This window comes from Mytilus trossulus, chromosome 9 (assembly GCF_036588685.1).
Source record: "Mytilus trossulus isolate FHL-02 chromosome 9, PNRI_Mtr1.1.1.hap1, whole genome shotgun sequence".
NCBI classification, from domain to species: domain Eukaryota; kingdom Metazoa; phylum Mollusca; class Bivalvia; order Mytilida; family Mytilidae; genus Mytilus; species Mytilus trossulus.
In genome coordinates, this window is record NC_086381.1 from 562,591 (window position 1) to 579,108 (window position 16,518).

Here is a 16,518-nt window from a genome sequence, read left to right on the forward strand (position 1 = left end):
ATAAAAATTGGTAAACTAGATAATGAACCATATCAACAAACAACATTGAATTGCTTGTTTTGTTACAGATTAAACTTTGGGACTTGTATCAATTTGTATGGTCAATAAAATGGGCAATTTAAAGAGACAATAAAGAATATTTTAAATTGATGAGATGTAATATTTCTGTATCAAGAAAATCACAAAGCAAATCACTTTAGTCTTTTTTCTTTTTATTCTTCTGAACTTTATTCCTGAAAAGAAAAAGAAAAATTATTTACAAAATCAAATTTGTTATTGTTTTAAAGTAAACAGATTATTCAGACATCCAAACTTATTGGCTATTCAGGTTTCCCCAACATTTCCAAATACTCTCAATAGCAATACACACAGAGCACCAGATAAGAATTCACAAATTGGGGTTTTTACCCACCATTTTCTTATATAATTGGGTGATAAAGTTTTTTAATTGCATTATCAATTTCAATTCACCCGTCAGGTTAATATCAAATTGGGTTTTTCACCACCAAGCTCCTTAATGTATTGTTTTTTTTTCATCGACACAATATTGAAATATTTAGGCAATATCAACCCCTTTTTTTCCCATCTATATGTTTCTTTCTTTTTTTTTAGCTGTTTTATTTGGTTTAGGGTTATGGTGAGGGTTATTTGCTAGCTGTCTTATTTGGTTTATTCACTGAGGTGCAATTGTAGGTTTAAATTGTGTCCCGTTTCAAACCTTTTTGCCAGTTTTGTATTTTCTCACAAAAACGGATATGTGTATTCACAGGCACTCGTCTTATACCTTAAAGTTTATATAATAAATTCTGAGACCAGTGCCTGTGTGCATGGTTTGTATATTCATCAATTCTAACCGTAAAATGAATAAAAAAATAGTATATAAACTCTTAGTTAAACTTGAAAGATTTTGTTTTATTCAATTTACATAAATCTGGGTTTAGTTGACTTTTATTTAGAACTTTTGGTTTCTGATGCTTTATCATTTCGTAATTGATTTGGCCTTTCACTTTTTCCAACTGATTTTGTTTTTGATGTTTATTAGCGATGTTCTCGTTATGGTATGCACACACGCCCGTGCGTTTGATGGACGTTTCCTTAAAACACTGGCTGAGTCTTGTTATCATCATAACTTTCCCTCAGCTTTTCAAAAGAAGCGGAAAACATGCTTCTATTCAATATTTTTACCGGACATTCACTTTCGTTTTATTTCAATGTATGTTATATGATAAATCCTGAGCAATGCGAAAAAAGTATGACACACGCTAATTGGATAAACGCAGAGAAGATCGAAATGTTTACAAAAAACACGTGTACCTATTGAGCAACGGAAAACTCAAACAGGGACCCATTTCAGTTACTTGATTCAGGGATCTATTTTTAGAACGACAGGAAATTTCCAACTATAAATATTATAAAAATAGTTTACGCGACGACTGTAAACAGATAAGGGTAAATAACGCAAATGGTAGCCAATAAAAGGGTTGAGAACTCATGGTTATGGCATATTATTGGGTTTTCCGTTGAATTAATTGGGTTGTTGGACCCTTCAATGGACAATTGCATTGGGTTTTCTATTATTTGTATTGCGTGATCACGCAAATACGCAGCTTATCTGGAGCTCTGTACACACCATTCAAGATTTCAAGTTTATCATTGTGAATTTGTTGATACATAGGACTATAATGTAATTGATGTGTCAATAAAGGACTATAATGTAATTGATGTGTCAATAAAGGACTATAATGTAATTGATGTGTCAATAAAGGACTATAATGTAATTGATGTGTCAATAAAGGACTATAATGTAATTGATGTGTCAATAACTAAAGAATTTCATGTTAAAGCTGTTTCTGTTAGTTTTTACCTTGATACAGTTGTGTTGAGTACAATTCATAATTAATTTTATACCAATATTGTGGCCCTTGCTATATGTATGTAATTGTCTTCCTTATTTTGATTTGAATTACTTATTTGAAAACAAGAGGCTCCCAAAGGCCTGAATCCCTCACCTATTAAAATATGCCATTTTCATATTTATTTTCCCCATTTGCAATCAAGAATGTTTGCACATTTGTGATTTAATAGCAATTTTGTATGTCTTGTGATGATCTATTTCACAGTATACAGTTTATGATCATATATATCTATCCATTTATCTATTAAAACATCATTTAATGACAATTAATCCCATTACTGGGGTAATAATCAATAAATATGGAAGCCATGGATTTGTTTGAAATTTACACATGGCCTGGGATGTGATATTTGATGTGATTAATTTTATCCTCAGTGTTTCTAACTGGATACAACTTTAGGGTAATTTGGTCAAAGTTTCGTTACATTTTCCACTAATTTAGAATATATATGTGAAGATTGTTGATCTTTGAATGTTTTGTCTTAATTTATTCTTTCTGTTAAAGACTTTGGATGATAATATTTATAGCTCAACATAATGTGAAGCCACTGTCTACTGTTGACATCAAGATGATTTTATAGTTTAATTTGTTGTTGGATTGCTGTCCTTGACCTATAAACTACATCTGCTGTTATTAATTATAATCAGTGCATGATTCTGTATACAATAAACTGACTTACTTCTGGAACTTCCAGTTCTCCGTCATTAATTTTGTCAATCAGGTCATGTGGTGCTGATTTGTCGATGGTACAACCAACAGACTGTGCAGTCCCTGTAATATATCAAACCAATCTTAACAAGCATTCTGAGAGTATTGCATGGCAATACATAATTCCCTACCCGTTAAGAATTCATTGTAATTAAACAAACATCTGCAGCAGTAGTACAGAAATTCCACTTGAAAATATTCCAGATCTTCCACTTTATTAGTTTCCTCAAAACAGACCAAAATGTCTATTTCCTAATCTCATTTAAGATTTTATTTAAGTGTTTTTTTTGTTCCTGACTTTTACCTTTCTCAAAAGGCAAATTAATGTGAGTTTTTTTTGAGATTTTATCATTGGCACAGTATTAGGGTAAAAGAACCCTTTGACTTATGTATGTTATACAAATAACATTGCCTTTCATGAAATTTTCCCTGAAAGTATACTAATTTTGTGCCATTTCAAAAATTTGACAAGACACAAAAGAAGTCACTGAAAGTCTTGCTTTCTATAAATGTTTAACTGTAAGTGTGCATGACTTGATATGCAGGTTTTGTTTGTTGTACTTTTGTTATGTTGGTTTGAAAAGCTCTTCTGACATGTCTGAGCTTGTATGTCTGTTAATGTATTGGTTATACCGACTCTAAATAAAGATTTATGTGTAATTATGAAAGGTAATTTGCATCCTGGTCTAATTAGGTCATAAATATTGTTGAAGAATCTTTAAACGTATACAAACCTAAAACCTCTTTGACTGTTCCAGCGAGTGTTCTGCTCATACTCCTGGGTCTCATCTGTCGGGCAATCTTGATGACTTCTTCAAATGTGATGTTACCATTGTGTTTCACTGTTTAAGAAAAAATAAGTATAAGTTATTTTGTGTAGCCTATTGGCAAAGTTGTAAAAAAAATGCAAGGGTTTAAATAGATAGAACCTAGGCACTTAAAATTCGATGGAAAGTTCTTTTAAAATTAATAAACTGTTGACAGTTTTTTTTATGCAAGTCCAAGTAAAAATCTGATAGCGTCAATATTTCCAAATCCGAACCCCCCTTGAAACCAAATAAGCATTGTTAAAGTCAACATTCTGTTCAAATTGTGACTGTCCAAATACCCTCCCCCCTCCTCCCTTGAAAATTCCTGGCTACGGGCCTGCAGCATGGTTACATTTGTTAGTTTTTAAGAAATACTGACTACAGTTCATGCAAGTCTTTCAACAGGCCCTTCTAATGGCAATAATTTATGTATAAATTTGACAAATATTAAATAAAGTTTGATATATATACCGAGGCACCTGATAAGAGAGGTCCTGATAATGGAGTAAAGAGACAGTGCCAAAGGAAAGGAGAGGAGTCAAAAGGCTACATTATGAAGGTAATAGTGCCAAAGGAAAGGAGAGGAGTCAAAAGGCTACATTATGAAGGTAATAGTGCCAAAGGAAAGGAGAGGAGTCAAAAGGCTACATTATGAAGGTAATAGTGCCAAAGGAAAGGAGAGGAGTCAAAAGGCTACATTATGAAGGTAACAGTGCCAAAGGAAAGGAGAGGAGTCAAAAGGCTACATTATGAAGGTAATAGTGCCAAAGGAAAGGAGAGGAGTCAAAAGGCTACATTATGAAGGTAATAGTGCCAAAGGAAAGGAGAGGAGTCAAAAGGCTACATTATGAAGGTAATAGTGCCAAAGGAAAGGAGAGGAGTCAAAAGGCTATATTATGGAGGTAATTAGGATGTAAATTGTATCAAATATCATTATGAAGGAAAGGGGAGTTGTCATTATGGGGGAAAGGGGAAGCATCATTATGGAGGTCCAGAAAGGGTTAATGACTGCTAAATATAAATGACATATATTTGACTGACCATGTTTGACCTTCTTTCTGTCCCTTGGTGGTTCTTTAAGAGCTTTGATGAGAAGTGATGCAGCACTAGGAACCACTTCACATTTAGCCTGTCTGTTCTGTACTGTCAGTTTAACAGTGATCTTCAAACCCTTCCAATCAGCTGTGGATTTAGCAATGTCATCACCCACTTTTTTAGGAGACTGAAAATAATAAACATACATTTTGTTAATTTTCAAATATCCAGGATGTACATTAAGCTTTTTAAATATGAAAACAATAAATAGCAAAAACTGATGACAGCATCAAAGATATCTTGTTTTCTATGTAAAATTGGTGGAAATTGCAATTTGGTGTTATGTTTGTTTCCACTTGGCACAGAATTTACATTTACAGAGCTGTGAGCAATGTTTGTGTACTTGCCATTCTTATTATTACTCTTTATCTATTTCCAGGAGCCACTACTGGTGCATATGCACCAGACACTAAATATTCAGACTCTAACCCAATCATTCATTTATCTTCTTCCTCAAGATGTAAGGCCACAAATAAAAAGAATGTCTGTTTCCCCTCCCCCGGGTCTACCCTTTGTAAACAGACCAGGAAGGCAGGTTCTTTTTTTTTAATTTTTTTTTTGACTGGATGTAATTGTCATAGCATGGTCACATGAATGGTTTGACTTGTCCAGTCCAGGCCACTTATTAGTGGGCCCCCCTTTTTGGGAAAAAAATTGATTGCTTAGGTAGCACTCCACAGTTAGAAAAGAAAATTAAAAATGAGCAACAAAATGTTTTATCATCTCCTATTTTTGGATTACTAATACATTAACCTTACTGTTTGTGTTGTACATGTGCATATGTATGTAATCAGTATCTTCCATAGATTTGATTTTTCAAAGTTAAAAGGGTGAAAAATAATTCCTTTTATGTGTATCCATGGCAACATTCTGCATTTATTTACAATAAAATATTGCAAAAAGGGGGGTAAACATGTCACCTTACCCCCCAAAATTTGGATCAAACTAGAATTTCAATGCCTTTAAGTGATACCTTTTTAGAAACTGTTTGCATAGATCTTCCTAATGATCAAATAAAAAATGGGTGTCTTTCGCCTCATTTTTTCGTAAAATCCAATCACAAAGTTCGTGCCATAAAAAATTGGAAAAAAAACATTACAATAATTGCCGGACCAATGTATGGTATGGGCATGCAAATACGGACTGTCATACAGAAAACAGCCTATATTACATGCATTACATAATCTTGATGTTCATATAAACCCAATACGAAGGCTATTTTAGTACTCAGCTATCCAAAAATGAATTTTATTTCACACTAGCTCTCATATTTTAAAAATCCACAGGGGCCAAAATGCGAAACTACACACCTAACTGTGGAGTGCTACCTTAAGGTGAAATTTTCCCCCTCCTGCCTCAATTTGTAGTATATTTTCTATGTTCTACTAGCTGTTACGACTAAAATGGTACCTTAGTTTTTAAAATTGGTTCAGTAATAAAGATTTTATGAAGGTTAGCAGTTGATGTTGAAACGCTACAAAAAGTGATTTAAAAATTAATGCTGGATCATAGTGAAAAACTTCAAGTCTGTCTCATTTTTGGGGTAAAATTCTAAAACTTTTCCCTTTTTTCTGTTTAAAATCATAAAACTACATTAAAAGAGAAAAAAATATACAATTTTTAGGTATTTGAATGCACCTGTATGTCAATTTTGCTGTAAATAGCCTACCTAACCTTGTTTTAGTAGCTCTCAAGCAGGGTATAAATTTCTAACAGTACTGGCATCAATAAATTTAATTAATGTCAAATTATAATATAAAATCTTGCTAAAAATGTTTATTTGACTTATTCGCATTAAAAAATTTCAAGCGATACATTCTGGGGATATCAGATAAAGCGCAATATTTGATAACAAGAGCGAAGCTAATGGAGTACAAATTTAAGACCGCAACATGTCTAAGTGTCAAAATGTGTATATTTGGTTGCTAAGGACAGTAAACAATAAAATAATCATGAATTGCAATCCTAGCAGAGTTTTTAACTTCAGAACTAAAACAAGAACATAAAAGACTTCAGACTTGTGGTGAAATTTATCTTAAAAAGTGCATTTCTGTGCTTTCTGATGTGCCATAAGGTAGCACTCCACAGTTAGAAAAGAAAATTAAAAATGAGCAACAAAATGTTTTATCATCTCCTATTTTTGGATTACTAATACATTAACCTTACTGTTTGTGTTGTACATGTGCATATGTATGTAATCAGTATCTTCCATAGATTTGATTTTTCAAAGTTAAAAGGGTGAAAAATAATTCCTTTTATGTGTATCCATGGCAACATTCTGCATTTATTTACAATAAAATATTGCAAAAAGGGGGGTAAACATGTCACCTTACCCCCCAAAATTTGGATCAAACTAGAATTTCAATGCCTTTAAGTGATACCTTTTTAGAAACTGTTTGCATAGATCTTCCTAATGATCAAATAAAAAATGGGTGTCTTTCGCCTCATTTTTTCGTAAAATCCAATCACAAAGTTCGTGCCATAAAAAATTGGAAAAAAAACATTACAATAATTGCCGGACCAATGTATGGTATGGGCATGCAAATACGGACTGTCATACAGAAAACAGCCTATATTACATGCATTACATAATCTTGATGTTCATATAAACCCAATACGAAGGCTATTTTAGTACTCAGCTATCCAAAAATGAATTTTATTTCACACTAGCTCTCATATTTTAAAAATCCACAGGGGCCAAAATGCGAAACTACACACCTAACTGTGGAGTGCTACCTTATGTAGGGAATCACTGAAGCGTGATTGAAGCGGGCCCCCTCTTAGGTCAGTCAGTGGGCCCCCACTTATGAAAATTCCTGGATCCGTCACTGAGCATGACATTGAAACTTACCAATCTTTGGGGCCAATGGAATGCTGATGCAACATGACATTGAAACTTACATATGCGGATCCAGGCCCCTCCTTTCGTTGGAAAAATTTGGTTGATTATATAGGGAATTACTGAAGCACGACTGGAGAAGCCCCCCCCCCCCCCTTTAGGAAAAGTTCTGGATCCGCCACTGACTTACCAATCCGAGTGGAATGCTGATGTAGCACGACATTGAAACTTACCAATCCGAGTGGACCAATCTTTGGGGCCAATGCTGATGTAGCAGGGCAATCTCCACCTACAGCTCTTACACATACTGAAAATACAAAATATACGATAATAAGTATATGTAGTGTTCACTTTAAGAACTGTTTCACCCCTCATTGCCTACAGAAATATGTATTTACATGGTCAGATGGTAAATGAATGTCCCTAATTTAGGAGCTTCTGGCATTTGTTCATCTTGTATGTTTTTGAATTTTTGTTCATTTATGTTTTGGAGTTTTGTATGTTTTTGAATTTTTGTTCATTTATGTTTTGGAGTTTTGTATGTTATTGAATTTTTGTTCATTTATATGTTTTGGAGTTTAGTATGACTATCATATTCACTTTTTATTAAGAGTTGAGGTCCACCCAGGGTGTGGGATTTTCTCGCTTCATTGAAGGCATTCAGTCATTATTTACTCTTTGGGTCGGGATGTCTCAGACATTTTCTCCATTTCCATTCTCAAGATTGTTAGATTAATCATTGATATATTAGGAAATTTATGCTGCATACAAATAAATTAATTTAAAAATTCAATACAGAGGATTCAATTATTTTTCATATGCACAAATCTTTGCCTAATGAATTTTTTTTTTTTGGGGGGGGGGGGGGATATTTGATTTTACCAGTTTTGCAAAAAATTGAATGCATTGATATAATAACTTTGTTTTTTTATCAACATCTAAATTCTTGGTTCCCTGATGTACCAAGGAAATCCACAAAATTTGTATCCAGCAAATAATAACAAATCTACAGTACATATATATTCGCCTGAACCTGTCACAATATCACATGGTAACTCAATTTTCTTATTCCAAAACTTGAACCTGTTTGCTCTTATGGACTGCATTTTTCTTAGTTATGTAGTAAAATCTTCCATTTTAAAGAGCAGTTTATTTTTAACTTTTCAGTAATCTTGTAATAAATATATTTACATTTATTGGGGAGAATTATTCCAATGCTTTTTTTTGTTCAGATTATTTATTTTATTCAATATTTTTCCACCTGATTTTTTTCTTGCGCTGTAATTGTGTTTCAGTAGGTTTCCTGTAGTTTTTTTTGTGTATATAACATCCTAGTTTTATTCGCTCTTGAAACAGTTAACTGTCCCTGTTTAACCAAACTCTCTCTTGATCTGTCCCTATTTAACCAAACACTTTTCTTGTGAGAGAGTTATCTCCCCAATAGTCCAGTCAAACTAAGATTTAACCTCGAACTAATTGCAACAGAGAATGTTTTAGTTCTAATCCATACCCATAGCCAGGGGGGTTTGGACGAGACCCCCCCCACCCCCCTTCTTTGAAAACAAATAAGCACTGTTAAAGTCAATGTTCTGTTCGAATTGTGACTGTTAAAGTCAAGTTTGTGAGTCCAACGAACTCCCCCTTGGAAATTCCTGGCTACGGGCCTGTAATCTATAGCATTATGCCCTTTACACAGAAAAGATCCCATAAAATCTGTTTGTTTTCTTGAAATTAATCTAAAGTAGATACTTTGATGGGGTTATAAGTTTGTATTTGACTAAATTATATAATCTTCAGCTCATGAAATGTACGAATTAAAGTGGTATGGGTAGTTTTATTTATTTGGTGCATTTTTCATTCAAGAAATTGCAAATTTGAACTTTTGTGACCATTTTGAAAAAAATATGTGAAAATTTGGTATTTTTATATATAGATTCTTACATTGATACCAGTGGATTATCGGATTTATCCAATCGTGATAGTTAAATTATTAATTTAAAAGTCCTCGCCGCCTTCAAAATTTATAATTTAACTATCGAGATTGGATAAATCCGATAATCCACGAGTAACTTTGTAAGAATCTGTTTCTCTAATGATTAAAAAGACATGTTTTTTGTTTACCGAAAATCCCCTTCGAATGCCTTTCACATTGCACGAAATTGTCAATTTCATTAACACCTGTTATCATATTTTGATCCATCCACTTAGCTAAAAAGTTCATGACCCTTAAAATCATCCAATGATCTTTCGAGATCACCAGCAACCACACATTGATTAAATTTTTTTATACAATGGGTTCGGAAAGGGATAAATTTCCATAGAATTAGAGAAATCTGTATATCACATTTTTGTAGCAACTTACTTATGTAAGGAAACTGTAAACCACAAAGAGAAGAATACATGCTTAATTATTTTGATTAAATTTGAGATTCTTTACCTTGACATGTTGAAAAATTCAATAAATGGTAAACTAATGAATTAAGAAATCTAGATAATAGCTTGATGAAAAGATATGAAAACACCTTTAGAGTTGTTTGCTATACTCTAAGGCAGCAACCATTTGATTTTCTGGGGGAGGGGGGGCTATGGATTTTTTTTCTCAGCAATTGTTTTTTTCGCCTTTGGCGAAGAACAATATGTTTTGCTGAGGGTGAAACAAACCATTTTTTTTCTCAGGGTCAAAAACAAATTATTTACTTCTCCAAAAACTGGAAACAAACTTTTTTTTCTCCAAAAAAATCCATAGCCCCCCCGAAAACCAAATGGTTGCTGCCTAAAAATTGCTAAAAAATCAAGGATACATTCAGATAAATACAAGTGGTAAAGTTATAATTTTGTATCAATTTTATTGATATTTCTGCCATTTTGAAAGAGTTATCTCCCATTTCAATGCAAATCTCCATAGGGATTTTGAATGGTGATTTTTTTTTAGTCTTCTTTCAAGTTAGATTTTATGGGACTATTTTTTGGTGTATATTTGTCAACGTATATTTGTTCCACCTTACAGAAGTTCCAGTGGAAACTTTATTATAAACAATGTCATAATACCTGTACCTGTCGGAACAAATATTCTATACTATTTATTCCGTTAGGAACATCTACTGTAATATTTATTCCTGTGGAAATAATATTCCAGAATAAGTTTTTCCCATTGGAACTTATATTATGAAGGAACTTCTATTCCGTGACATATTTAGGGTGTAATGCGAAGGATTAAAACTTAAAAAATATTCGGTTGCAATTACTTTTGGGTTAGGGTAAAATTTATGCTAGACTGACTGGACTTATACAGTCTCTGGTTAGTACTTCAGAGTTCTCCTTCCCAATCATAAGATTTATTTCTCCAAATTGCTTGTTTATAACCTGGCCCTTATAGAGTATTTGAATTAAGTGGTATGAATTTTCAACTGTAAACCACAAGTGAAAGAGACTTGAGGTGTTTTGATTTAGTGTTCTTGATCCACTTAGAAAAATTAGGTCAAGGTCACATTCTAAATTTTGATTTGTGTTTGTTATTACTAATCATGATCAGAAGATGTACAAGAAATTGACAAAACATTTTTACTAAATTGTTATATATGTAACATGGTATATCACATACATTTCAGTTTAATGGGTATAAGTTGACAAGTTTTACCAACATACAAGAGTAGACAAGAATTTAGTAATCTGATGATGCAGTCCTTGAAATTAGGACCAACAGGACATGACATATAAAAATATTTTCAGAACTGTCAATTTTGTAATACATTCAGTTCTGAAGAAAATTTTGAAGAATCGTCAATTCTGTCCACCTTTAAAATAACAAACCCGGATTTTTTTTTCAACTGAGAAATACAGATCTGGTTCAAGGACGTTACTCAAGATGGGAAATTGCCATTTTTTGTCCCCCAGCCCCCTATCCCTGTATCGTGTTGTGGTGGGATATCAGAGGCAGATTTTTTTGGTTGCTCATATAGGGAATCACTGAAGCGTACCCCCTTTTAGAGCAGTCAGTGGGCCCCCACTTATGAAAATTTCTAGATCCACCACTGGATATGGAAATACAGGGCTTCTCTCCAATCTTGTGATGACTCTCACTGGTATAATTCTTGCCAGATTATATGCAAATTCTATTATATTACAGCCTTAAGTTTTGCATGCATGGTTTAACATGGTAAAATGAAATTTTTGTATATTAGTTTGTACACATTGTAAATAGAGAAAACTCAACATAAGCAAAAAAGGTAAGAAAAGAAGTCCAACAAATTGTCCATTTACTTCAAAGTTGCACTGGACTTTATCTGACATGAATAAATGAAGTGATCATTTCACTTAAGGAGGCTCGAGGGTATAAAATTTTCAGAAAAAAATTAAACATTTGTTTTTCATTACAAATTTTATTTGTTACCTTTTGTAGTTGTTACTTAATCATATGGTATAAAAATCATTCAAAACAATCAATTCGTGTTGGCCCCAGATGACTTTTAAAATGTATACATCATTGAAAAAGTTCCAAATTATCTCCCTTTGGTGGAAAAATGTCATTTTTTGGCTTTTAAATTGAAATATCTTTTTCAACTCATCGGTGACCTATATTTTTTAATATAATTTCCATATAAGCTGTACTGAAGGACGCCTCCGGGTGCGGTAATTTCTCGCTACATTGAAGACCTGTTGGTGACCTTCTGCTGTTGTGTTTTTTTATTTTGGTCGGGTTGTTGTCTCTTTGACACATTCCCCATTTCCATTCTCAATTTTATTAAACTAAATTATTGTAAAATTTGAGCGATTTCTGTAATAAATTTCTATTTTTATTTCGATATTAACTTTATTTCTCTTATTACTTCAACAGAAAAAAAACACTTTTACAAAAATGTATGCTTCTTTTGAAGGCAGATTGTGAGCGCAAATGAACGGTGACCCACTTTTATATTTTATTTTTCTATTAACTGTAAGATAAAGTTCATTTATAGAAAAATATAGAGAAATCCTATATAAATGATTTAGACCCGCGAACCCCATTAAATGACAAATTTTACCATTTTTAATCCGGTTTTGATCAGGGAAGAACCATTTAACTTCAAGGAAGGGTTGTGGTTTTTTTTATAGCAAGAGTATTATTTCATACACTATTTATTTTTAATGTTTGAACAGAATCAATCAAATTAATATTTTTCAAAATTTAACAAGGTATGAGGGAAATCTGGATACAAAATAAAAAGAAATTACGACCCCTTCCTGGAGAAGGCATTAAGTTTTATCCTTGTCCATCTATACATTCATACCTCCCTAATAGATAACTTTTGAGTTCAATGCATTTCCGTCAAAACTTTGGTTTTAGTTAACTTAACATCACTCGTGCTTTTGGGTGCGTCTTGACTTCCGTTTCAATGTTGAGGGAATGGTTGAAAAACTATAAAGCTATATTGCACGACTTATTTGGTAAATTAAATTCTCATAATTGACAATCTGCACTGCTGTCATTAGGGCATTGTGATTAAGTACCTACTGAAAAAGCTTCATATCTAGTTTATCCTGTACAATGACGATCACTAATACGCTTGATGAATGTTTATAGTGCAGGGATGCAGGGAGCCCCTCTTATCTGGTAAATGACGTCACAAAGGCCCGTATAATTGACGATTTTTTTCCTGTGACGAATGAACTCGAAAGTGGTCTTTTGCTTTCTGTTCTCCAACTTTAGTTTGCCTCAACCAAACTTGTACAAATTATGTCCATTCGTTAATGTAAATTTGAATGAATACCAAACTATATAGGTTTTCAGAAATAATTGCTTTACATAGGTTTTTATTTGATGAAGCCTTTTAATTGTCAGAGTTCACAAAAAGTGTCAGTCCTCAAGATTTCACCACCAAAATGTTGCATAGGACTGACACAATTTTAGTATTTTTCAATAGATTAATAGTGAGGACCAGCAGATTTTCTTCAAGGACCACCAGGGGGAAAAAGATTTCGCAAACTCTGAATTGTACATTTATATATATTGTTGTTTCCCTTCTTTCCATAGGTTGACATTTGATTTTGTACAGTTTTGATTGACCTCCAACTCTTTTTCAGTTTACCTAAGAATTCTGCATTTCAGTTATACTTTTATTCAGTCTTTTTGAGTTTCTTTAACCTATATACACATATAGAACTATATCATGTATATTGTAGATTGGCAATTGTTTCAAATAAACTTAGAATTCATCTATAAAGAGGTCACTTATACATATTAACTATGTGGACTTTGATGCAAGAATAGACTAAGAGATTTTTACTGCAGATCTGTAGTGCAGGACATAGACAATTGGGATATACATATGTACATTTGTAAATACATTGAGAGGTGTACTATAGATGTATTATTCTCAGAGTATATGAGTGTTCATCAGATTAGTTCCGTAACAAATTTTATAGTGCTGGAACATATTTTATGTGACATAAGTTCTGGTGGAGCATATTACCTATGAAATTTGTTCCGGCGGAACAAATGTCATGCCGGAATTTGTTACACATGCATTTCATATTGATAGTTTAGGAGGGGGCAATACCTTTAAAACTCAACTGTTTTGGCCTTTTTCACGTTTTTCAAGGTGTTGTTTTACTGTTATCAGAGATAAATTCAAACTGAAAACTGTTTTCAACCAAATGCGTTTACTATTATCAGCACTTAAGTAATTTTGTTAACTGTTTTTGCCAAAATCGAGGTGTTAACATGTTAATGGATTCCATACTGTCATGACTGTCCCCTCTCATTTAGTGTTCCTGGTGAAAGTAAATCCAGTAAAGTGCTTCAATATCAACCAAAATATTTTTTTTTTTTTGCATTCATGTTTAATCTTCCAATTTAAGACTACATGTATAATATAACAAATTCACATTAATTTAAAATCACTGCATATTACCCATGGCAATTTATAGTAGTCTGATACCATATTGTTTAAAATTAATTGTACTGGATCAAAATACTAACTTGATTTTTAACTTGTCATTGTGTAAATTATATTTTAAACAAATATCAAAATAATATCTTCAAGCATGACAAAAAAGTGAGGAAACTGATTATTTTTGTGAATTTTCAAAGTCCAAGGGCCATAACTCTGCACAAAATTTTCAGACAGACCCACAATACAAACTTGGATCTTTATCTCGTCATGATAAAACAATATAAACTAAAATACCAAATTGTAATAAATTGGTATTATACACATGTAGGATATATGTTAGTTTATTGCTATAATTTTAATCTTAAACATTTTTTCAGAAGATATTATAATTAAAATTGTTGTATTATATTACTGCACGGTCAAACTATAAGTGTGTAAAATTTCAGGTTCCCTCGGAGGCTAAATTGCAACTTTATCAGGTGTTTCAATTGTTTACATTTCTATATGGTCACTTTGTGTGGTGGACACCATTTTCGATTAGTAAATTGTTCCATTATATCCTGTTTTGGAGTTTGTTTTCCACATTTTTAAGGTATTCACCATATTGATGATACACCATGTTGACCTAAATTGTCGTCCTGACTATTTTTTTTGCAAGTGTATCATCCTGCCTTTTTTTTTTACTCCAAACTCCTGTCCTGCCTATTTTTTTCAAATTTCATCCTAGCCCCCCCCCCCCCCCCCCCCCCCCCATAAAAATCAAATGGTAGCTCCCTTATAATGGTTTGGGGGTGAACACTTGAGGCCTGTGAGATGACTTGATGCGTTTAAAATTGGTATGAACTAATACTGTTACATGTACTGTAATGCATTCAAGTCTTCACCCCCCAAAATCGGTTTTACATGACAGTTTTCTAGTAAATTATATATATATGGAGGTAGTCTCCATGAAGAGAAGCTAAAAAATTTCTTGTTAATTATGGTGATTGTAGATTGACTGGGATGGATTGAGGCAGTTTTCACTTGAAACTTTTATGTGGGTCTCATTGGGGTCTAAGCGTGACGCGGGATTGCCAATTTTTCGTAAGCGTTAAAGTCAAATTACTGCGTCGTGAAAACGAGAAATGAGGTCTTGCGGGACCCGGGAAATGACAAAAAAATGAGAATTGCTTACGGACATAGTGTAAGCGGGATACGGGAATCTGACAAAACACTTAGCGGGATCCAGGATCAGCACCCCCCAATGAGACCTCCTTTTATTTCTTGGTAATTTTACAAAATATTTCCCGTCACGCTTCACCCACTCAACTCTAGAAGATTTCAATAATTTCGATAATATTACCCCCCAAAAAAATTTCGCCTCCATCCGCTTAACAATATTTCAGTTTGCACCCCCCTAACCAAAACTTCTATATCCACCCCTGCAGAATCGACTCATCATTACCTCTTATGTCAATGTCATAATGACTTTGTGTAAACTCCAGAAATTATTTGAATAGATATTAAACAGTCACCAAAGTTTCATGATAACTGCACTTACACTGTGCAGGTAAAAGCAGTCAGAAATCTGTACAACTTTTTTTTCTAATAACATCACACAACTCCAAAACGTAAAATTTATAAAAACAAAAGGAAACTTGCCTCAATACATATACACAATTCTTGATAAATTTTCATGGAAACTGCTGAAATCATTTTCGAGTTATTATCTGAGCACTGCCACTGGAAAATCTCACCCACCCTCCCTTTAAATTTTATAATGAATAAAACTCGCACAACTTGAACATGTTGAAATCGAAGGGGAGCTCACGTCAGTAAATATATACCATTCAGTGATTTCACCAAAGTGTCGAGCGAATTGGTTCAAGCGTTTGAAGTTCAGTTATAATTTGTAAATGTTGACGACGTACAGACAGACGGACAATGGTATACAATATGAAATACGTCCCGTAAACCAGAGCATAAAACCCGTTCAGTCAAATTCAATTCTGGATTCAATTCTAGACCTGTAGTGTACACTAAAAATTACCACTGCATTTTTTCTTATATTTTTTTTGGTGTACACGTCGTCACTATGAAAGCAAATGTATTTGGAATAAGAAGCTTACCAGTTGTAATTGCGGTTGGATCGAATTTAGGAGGCATGTTTGTTTATTATTCTATCAACTTAAAATTAATTTACGACGGTAATGATGTTGGATGAGTCTTGATATAGACACGACCAAAAAGGTTGCACCACACCGTCTTCAAAATGAAAGTAAAAGAGGAAGTTGAAAGTT

General features: G+C 33.2%; 1 protein-coding gene across 2 annotated transcripts; it reads right to left on the reverse strand.

Moving 5' to 3' along the window:
* Positions 1-139: 139 nt before the first annotated feature.
* LOC134684255 (large ribosomal subunit protein uL11-like) lies at positions 140-16,518 on the reverse strand. Of its 2 annotated transcripts, XM_063543518.1 has the most exons (6): positions 16,348-16,518; positions 7,601-7,674; positions 4,475-4,655; positions 3,359-3,466; positions 2,596-2,687; positions 140-233 (listed from the first exon to the last, which is right to left on the reverse strand). In XM_063543518.1, the coding sequence occupies exons 1-6, from the start codon at positions 16,382-16,384 to the stop codon at positions 228-230; spliced, it is 498 nt and encodes a 165-aa protein (XP_063399588.1). In that variant the 5' UTR covers positions 16,385-16,518; the 3' UTR covers positions 140-227. The 2 variants fall into 2 exon arrangements, with proteins under 2 accessions (XP_063399588.1, XP_063399589.1); XM_063543519.1 differs by lacking the exon at positions 16,348-16,518 and having other exon boundaries at positions 7,558-7,656.